Source organism: Bombus pyrosoma, linkage group LG15 (assembly GCF_014825855.1).
Source record: "Bombus pyrosoma isolate SC7728 linkage group LG15, ASM1482585v1, whole genome shotgun sequence".
NCBI classification, from domain to species: Eukaryota; Metazoa; Arthropoda; class Insecta; order Hymenoptera; family Apidae; genus Bombus; species Bombus pyrosoma.
The window spans coordinates 6,147,629-6,155,645 of NC_057784.1; the positions used below are offsets into that span (position 1 = coordinate 6,147,629).

At 34.2% G+C, this 8,017-nt stretch overlaps 3 protein-coding genes across 3 annotated transcripts in view; 1 reads left to right on the forward strand and 2 right to left on the reverse strand.

Moving 5' to 3' along the window:
• The window catches only part of LOC122575858 (transcription factor SPT20 homolog), a 22,825-nt gene extending 22,290 nt beyond the window's left edge, over positions 1-535 (reverse strand). The window contains exon 1 of the mRNA XM_043745338.1: positions 397-535. The gene's annotated coding sequence lies outside the window, so the exon portion shown is untranslated. The remainder of the gene's footprint in view (positions 1-396) is intronic.
• On the forward strand, positions 453-3,812 carry LOC122575862 (F-box only protein 9). The gene is made up of 7 exons (XM_043745350.1): positions 453-707; positions 939-1,160; positions 1,235-1,534; positions 1,620-1,783; positions 1,855-2,046; positions 2,119-2,353; positions 2,442-3,812. The coding sequence occupies exons 1-7, from the start codon at positions 705-707 to the stop codon at positions 2,661-2,663; spliced, it is 1,338 nt and encodes a 445-aa protein (XP_043601285.1). The 5' UTR covers positions 453-704; the 3' UTR covers positions 2,664-3,812.
• On the reverse strand, positions 3,656-7,285 carry LOC122575867 (progestin and adipoQ receptor family member 4). Its single transcript, XM_043745356.1, has 5 exons — positions 6,839-7,285; positions 5,202-5,426; positions 4,878-4,981; positions 4,665-4,802; positions 3,656-4,387 (listed from the first exon to the last, which is right to left on the reverse strand). The coding sequence occupies exons 1-5, from the start codon at positions 7,023-7,025 to the stop codon at positions 4,160-4,162; spliced, it is 882 nt and encodes a 293-aa protein (XP_043601291.1). The 5' UTR covers positions 7,026-7,285; the 3' UTR covers positions 3,656-4,159.
• Between the last annotated feature and the right edge of the window lie 732 nt (positions 7,286-8,017).

Below are 8,017 nucleotides of genomic sequence, written 5' to 3' on the forward strand. Positions count from 1 at the left end.
CTTAGAAAACCAAGCGATTTTCAAGTTATGTTATATCTCCTTAATGATCATAGTCCGATGTACGAAAAAAAAGGAAAAGAAAGTAAAGAAAGTAAGAAAGCGATTATCAAGGATAAAAGGGTGTGGCAGGAAGTATAATCATAGAAGCCAAGGGTTAAAAAAGGGGAAAAGAGACGAAAGAAAAATGGAAAAAGACACATATGTGTTACCCCCGAAATTAAACTAACATATTTTCTACAAAAGTATTCTCAAACACTTAGTACACATTATCTCTCAAGTATTTAACCTTAAATCATCAAGTACTTAATGTTTGAACTATTAACACAAGTACTCAACGTTCGGTATCATTTCAAAAAACGTATTACTTATCTTAATGGTGACGTAAAATATACATACCACAGGAAAGTGGATTACGTAATCTCCATGTTGTAATTTTTGTTAACATATGCCTTTGATGCTTCTCAAAAATCATCGTTTTTCAAAATAGTACAAATTCAAACTGGATTGCATCAGCTTGAAATACACAATACAGTCTATAGCTGCCGGTTCCGGTATGGCCTTTAATTGAATCGCAAAGCAGAAAGGCGAAAACCATGGCGGCGGTCTTGTTGGCGAGATTGTACTTTCGCTGTGTTGTACGCTTTTCTGACCGAGAGTACAAGCGCTGAAGGAATAATACCGTGGAAATCGAAACCGAAAGAAAAATGGTACGTAATATATGGAAAGCAATGACTGTCCTTTCATTGTTACCACGTAAGAAGTTACCTACGTCAATATAACCTCAAACGGAGCGGAAAGATAAAACGTCATTTTCAGAATCATTCATAATAAAGCAGCCAAGTAATTGATACAGTTAATTTATTCTTATTTTTGTTCTTGAAATGTGATTTTAATAGGTGATCAGGTAATTTATAATCATTTGATCGTAATATCAATAGAGCCACTCTAGTGAATCTAGCGAGTCAGATGACGGTGGAGACGATCAGGAAGGGTCTTCTTTCTCGGAAACGAACATCGAGGATGCTCTGACTTCTTTCAGAGAGCAATGGCAACGTGAATTAGAGATATCACCCAAAAGGGATCGACCAAGAACACAGTCCACAAAGACAGTTAAAGTTGATGTTTCTAATTCTAACGACGAAGAGTCCATTGAAAGCAAGGTATAATAATGACCGATGGATGCTCTAAAGATATCTCTATGTATGTATATAATATACGGAAGTAAATATTTCAGGCAAGAAATTTGTTCCTGAAAGGAATTGAATATGAGGAAAGAAGGAAGTTCTATGAAGCAATTCAATTTTACAAACGAGCTGTGTTATTAGTTCCTGACATTGAGTTACGTTTATACGAATCAACTAAAGTAAAATCAAACGATGATAATCACGAAGGATATGACAATGACATAAACAACATTGGTGAAAATGCTGAAAATCATAACGAAGAAGATGAAGAAGAAAGCGATTTATTTGTTAAATTATGCAAAATTGTAAATCAAAATAAATGCGTTTGTTTCCCTAAATTTGAACAAACTGTGAGTACCTATACTTAGAATTGTCGGGTAATCTATATTGTTGTGAAACATCATGGGAACATCATCAGGGCATTCCTTCTTTCAGACAACACATATTTCTGCCTTGCCTATGGAGATAGTGCTTTATATCCTAAGATGGGTTGTATCTTCAGAACTTGACTTGAGATCTCTTGAAATGTTCTCCAGAGTATGTCGTGGATTTTATATATCTGCAAGAGATACCGAAATCTGGAGACTTGCCTGTGTTAGGTATGTCAATAAAAAGCTCTTAATAGATCTCTGTAATAATAGAGTGATCACAAAATGATCAAATTGTATAGAGTATGGGGTGTAAATTGTGGAACCTATGCTCCAAAATATCAATCATGGAGAGATATGTATTTACAACGGCCTAGACTAAGATATAATGGATGTTATATTAGCAAAACCAGCTACATTCGTGATGGTGAAAATAGTTTCCAAGATCGTTTTTATAGACCTTGGCATCTGGTGGAATACTTCAGGTACCTGAGGTATGTGATGATACTTGATTATATATTGATTAAAAAAAATGTCAATTCTTATATTATTTCTTTGATAAACAGATTTTTTCCCGAAGGAAGAGTTTTGATGCTAACTTCAACCGATGAAGCCCAAAGTTGTGTAAATTTTTTAAAATATCGCACTCCACGGAATCCATCGGTTCTTATTGGTCATTATATATTACGCGATAATTGTGTTATTCTAATGCTCAAGAAACAGGAAATAAAAGGAGTTAGTACATATAGAAAGAAGAAGAAAGAAACTATGCATGATAGTGGGGAACAAACATTTCATATTGTAAATATCAATGTATATTATATTAAAGTAATTAATATTAAAAACATGATAAGACGTATGATCAAATTATATTTATGGGTATTTATAGGAATTTGAAATTCAGGATCATCATAGACGGTTAAATTCGCAATTGAAATGGCTGAGTTACACTATATTTACAAAATATAGAAATGGACATGAAGCGAAAATGTGTTTAAAGGAACCATCTGTAAGAGAATGGAGAGTATCGGCTATTGGCGGGCGATACCCGTCGCTTAAATTTAGCAGAGTTAAAAGTTATACTCAAGAAAGTGAAGCTCCTTTACAATAATTGTAATTGAACGCAAAATTATTAATCACCTGAATTATATAAGAGTACCTACATAATGGAACTGAAATTTAAGAGAAGACTATATTCTTCAAGCGAACGTTAAATCTTGTACAGATCACTCTTGATGTACATTCAGAGTATGCACGTTAATGTTACATTTTTCCGCTTATAAAAATGTATTGTAAACAAGTTCTAATGAAAAAGATACTTTATTCTTAATTTATTATCAAAGTATTTCTTAAATAATTTTTATTAACCTACTGTACAATTCTAGCGTTACAGTTTTCTCTTAAATTCTATCTACATTAATTGTAGGTGATACGTACTGAATGATTTAAAATTTAATATATTGTTTACTATGCACTTCTACGGTGCCTTATATGCTTTTAACATAGGTGCTTTTATTTTAAAATATACTAATTGATCACTTTTTTATTTATTTATTAATTATGAAATTTTCAATAAAAATAACGTCGGAGATAAATAATTTTAACGCAATACATACATATATAGATAATTAATTTCGATCAGACTATAAGCTACTGCAGCATGCAATTTATACCAACGATCAGATCCGCAAGGACACTTTCATACGCGATATGGTACACTAAAAATATATTTATCTAGCACGCGTACTATCTATTGATAAATTTTCTCTTCAGATAAAATATTTCATTCTTCGAGACATTCTTGCGGCTCTGCTCTTTGCGAATTTCATATAGAACTTTATCATAAACGTATACACTCAATCAAAGTACGTGAAAGAAACGAAAACACGATTAATATACATATATTAATTAAATTTATACCATTTACTTTCTAATTGTAAGATCTATCGATTGTGGATACCAGGTTAATCTATGCCTGTATATGCAATTTCAAATGTAAATGAACGGATTGTGCATTCTTCGTTCCCGATACCTCTATATGGGCGATGAATTTACGTATGAATAATCGAAACCCCTATGGAATTAAATGAATTCCAATCGATATTTTGGGATAGTTTTATTCGTTTACACGAGTGGTATCGACATTGAGAAACGATGTGTGTCTAATTAAAGGAACGAATGTCCGGGAACACATCTTATAAATTATTGCGGATCTTAAATTCTTATAATCACAACAATAAACGTATTTTTGATGTGCTTATTCAAGTTGAATTATTTTACTCGAAAAAAATGGAATTACTCCTGATATTCGAATTAACGATAAAAATAAATATTTCACCATTTATCTTATTCTCTGTGATATGATAAATTAACTTTTGTACTCGTACTTGTACTTCAACTATTCCACGTGCTCTCTTCTCGTTATATTTGCTTTTTTTTTTCATATGTATTAAATTTTGGTACGTATACTTATTTCTTTCTTTGGTTTCTTTACTTAAAAAGTGGCCGTCGATTAAACAGAGTGTGTATCTACACACAAAGTAACCGGCGGTTGGCGTAGGCTCGATTTATCACAGACTTCATTAGATTTTCACCCACACCATTCGATCACAGTTCATCGTGTTTCAACTGATCGAGGATCGTTTTATTACACGCCGACGAGTCGGAGATCCAAGCAAGATCTTGCAGAGTCGCAGCGTGCATCGAACAAATCGCCAGGACAACCAGCACGTGCATTAAATTATGAGAATTCAACATTAGATCCAGTTTGCCTGGTATCCATTTCTCAGGAATACGCAAGGCGCCTATTATTGCTCCCACAACCGCTACAAAATCCTAAAAGAAGATAGGTATTTTTTCAATGGTTTTATTTTATCTTTTAATAATACATAATAAAAAAATTTACTAATTACATTGACTAATGTTACTAATACCTTTTTATTCAATAGATACATTTAAAACTAAGCATTTTCTCTGAAATGAGCAAATGGCCAAAATAGTCTATTTATTAGAATTAAAAGGTGAAATTATAATAAATTACAATTTTCACTCGCATAAACAAATAAAACCCCTAGTTACAGAGAGTTGAACCGAAGTATATGACAGCATTTACCTGTAGTACGATGTGAAGTAAAGCGTCTGGAGAACCACCGCCGATACCTAAGTATCGTAGAGTCATCATCAGCATTCTCATGAGAAAAAGGGGTGCGAAACATAATCTTCTCTCCCAAGGAGATCGCGCGTTCATCGCCTGTGAAATATACTTTCAAGTGTTTAAAAACTAAAGACAATGATTTTTAATTTCTAATGGATAAGTCGTGGATACCTTAAGAAGACCCCAAATGCAAAAGAAGCAGTAGATAAACATACAGAAGTACCAATAAATATCAGGCAAACAGTGGATTGTTGCAGCCATCATAGGTATTGCCCCTAAGATTAGGAATGGAATTCAAGTCTATTAGAACTATTATTGTATTATTCATATAACAATTGAAGCCAAACTGATCAATTCTAGAATCAATTCTTTGATTTCTAAGAAGTAAACGCTAATACTAAAATTAAGAATGTTTCAGAAAGTGAAGTTGATCACTTTGATTTCTAAAGTAATAAGGTGATTCAATTATACTGTAATAATGACTTAAATAATTACCAAAACTTTGACACAGCCATATACCGATCATGTCTAATTTTAATAGTGTTCGGTAGAAGATCTCGTCGTAGTTCAAGTTCATAAAGAGGTGGTAAATAAAAGACCCGATCCACGGACTAGTGGCACCGATCAAATGACACCAAGATAAAACTGCTATGAGGATACCTTTGGTATTCCATGGGAGAAGTTGCGGAATGGTCAATAACATGTATAGGATGGCAAATCCTGTAACATAATTTTTTTTAATTAATTTACATTATCGAAAGACAAGATATAAATAATAAACTTAAGAAGGGTGTCATTAACTTGTTAAAATAATTACAACTGAAAATCTATTGACCCTATGCAACAAGTCATTTCTTGTCATACAAATGAATGATATATTGTCATATTTTCATTGTACAAGTACATATGAAGTAGATCTTTGGCTTAATGAAATTGATACATAATTTGTACTTGTTTGTAATATTCTTTATTCTTTATTCTGCCCAAAAGAATAGAAGCTTCCATTCTTTAATTATAAATAAAGAACACTCTCTCTAATTACCTATTTCTTAATTACCTCGTCGTATAAAGTATCTCGTGCAACAGTGAGCAACGTTCATTTTTAGAGAATTAATGTTCATTAAATAAATGCTTTTACGTGATGTTCGTGTTTACCTTCACATACGCAGAGTCTCTTTTACGCCCATTATTCTTCGGTTATTAATAAACTCTTTGTTGTTTGATATGATTGACGTAACGTGACATTCCCGTTTTAGAAATTTTCCGCACGATATTACATGCATACGTAATATCGTAAAATCGTCTCATGGATTGTTCGATCGGATCGTTAAAAATTGATATAGAATATGCATATGAATATTGGATGAAGGTATTTAGGAATTTCTCATGAATTTTTCTTTTCAATATGAGATTACTATTATCAATGTCACGAATAGATCTCCGAAGGATAACGTACGGCTTCGCTGATCGATCTTTCGTTACCCTGCAGTGCGCCGATAGGAACATAACGATTTCTCTCATAAGTTGACCTTGAAATCGCTTAGTTCAAGGGTAATCCAGTTTTCTACTTTATTGAAGCACGACAGCTACGTAACTCTCCCTTTCGTACCGTATTCCGACATTCTAACTAAAGTGATTATATCTAAAAGCTAGATACATGAAAATTTTCATATTACAACATTTTAGATTTTTCGGAAAATAGTTTTTTCGCTTATTATTTTATTCTCATTTCAATACTGTCTAAACTGATACACGTGTAGTAGTATCACATGTGTCTAGGTAAATGTCTTTCTCCTTTATCCTTCCTTTCCTTATTTTGAAGTTTGAGAAACAATAATTACCATGTATGAATGTATAGATGTATAGATGCTTGCATTTAATAATTATAAAAAGATTTCGATAGATTTAGTATTGAAAGAAAATAAAGACGCAGGTATGTAACTCTTCTATATCACACAGGGGTATAGAGGGCTTAATACCAATCATCCGACAATTGATAAAACATATTAGATCTCCCAATCTCAACTACATCCGGTATTTCACGAAAGACATTCATCCACCATAGCAGAATCCAAGTACCACCATAGCTTCCTAAAGGATTCGCTTTCTATTTTCTACAATTTAGAACTTACCATGTGTTATGATATTAACAGTCTCATTGTGTATATAAAAGAGACTGCGAAGACACTGTCCGACGGTCATGAGCGGTCTGTAACCAGTGCGGATATGGGGATTGAATTGCAAGTGTTGAGGCATGTCGCTCCATCGTCGCAGAAGGCGAACCTTCGGTTTCTCTTCTTGCGATGGCTCCTCGTGCATTCTTCTCTGATCGTCGTTCTGGCGATAAAATACTTTTGCGTTGCTAATATCCTGGAGCGGAGGATCTGCCGCCTCCGCATGATGCTCCTCGTCTCGAAGCAACGTCGTGCAAACGAAGTGCTCGTGAGGAATGTTAGAAGCACGGAGCCGCGCGCGGGGCACAAATCAACCTCTAGAAGTGTCTTGGACGTCGGTGGTGTCGTTACTGCATCAGTTGCGTACTCGATGCTCTCTGTCCACCACCATCCGTAGTTCCGACCTCTCTGACGGTGCCGTTACCACGGAGACCGCATCGATCCTTTTCATTGCCAAAGAGAACGCACCCCTCGAATACACGCGACCAGTTTCCGCGGGCTTGGTCACGGATTTAGCCCAGAAATGCAGTTCAGAGGGATTTGTTTAATTCGCAGAACCAGACCGGTTTTAGAAATTACACGTATCGTGAACGTATGGGGAGAATCGGCTGTGAGGATTATTTCTAAGATAGAACACGTGAACATGGGTTTTCCATAGAAGTCTATTGGAATGGAATTAGGTGATGAACCGATTGACCGAACTTTTGCCAATCAAATACACTTTCAGTAGCTTGCGAACGTATTCGAACTCCGGCGAAAATCTTTTACGAATATATTATGAGTGTTATACACTCATAATGGGATTATCTTTAACTCTTATTATACGTTTAAAGTGACTTTTCATGCTATTACACTAACTTTTTATTAAATGTATGTTTGCGGTAAATATCATGTAACTTGTTTATACACCCCTAGATTAGTTTCAAATTTTATCGGTCTAATCGTTGCAGTTGCGTTTCAATGTTAATGACGTCCCAAAATGTTTTATGTAACACGAGCAATGTTCAAATACTTTCTTGAGCTACTATATATGTATGTATGCACGTGGATTCCTATTATTTGATCGAGAAATCGTATAGATAACGAAGAAAATCAACGAATTATTCTTATATGAATATTTGTTTAGAGCTTTAAGGA

What these genes read in the sequence shown, in the direction of transcription:
- LOC122575862 (XM_043745350.1), top strand. An exon ending in TGGAGACTTGCCTGTGTTAG is followed by an intron (nt 1,784 to 1,854) that starts GTATGTCAATAA and finishes CAAATTGTATAG; the next exon opens with AGTATGGGGTGTAAATTGTG. An exon ending in GAATACTTCAGGTACCTGAG is followed by an intron (nt 2,047 to 2,118) that starts GTATGTGATGAT and finishes TTTGATAAACAG; the next exon opens with ATTTTTTCCCGAAGGAAGAG.
- LOC122575867 (XM_043745356.1), bottom strand. Translation starts at nt 7,025, where the DNA reads ATGCACGAGGAGCCATCGCAAGAAGAGAAACCGAAGGTTCGCCTTCTG. An exon ending in TGTTAATATCATAACACATG is followed by an intron (nt 5,427 to 6,838) that starts GTAAGTTCTAAA and finishes ATTATGTTACAG; the next exon opens with GATTTGCCATCCTATACATG. An exon ending in GCATTTGGGGTCTTCTTAAG is followed by an intron (nt 4,803 to 4,877) that starts GTATCCACGACT and finishes TATATTTCACAG; the next exon opens with GCGATGAACGCGCGATCTCC.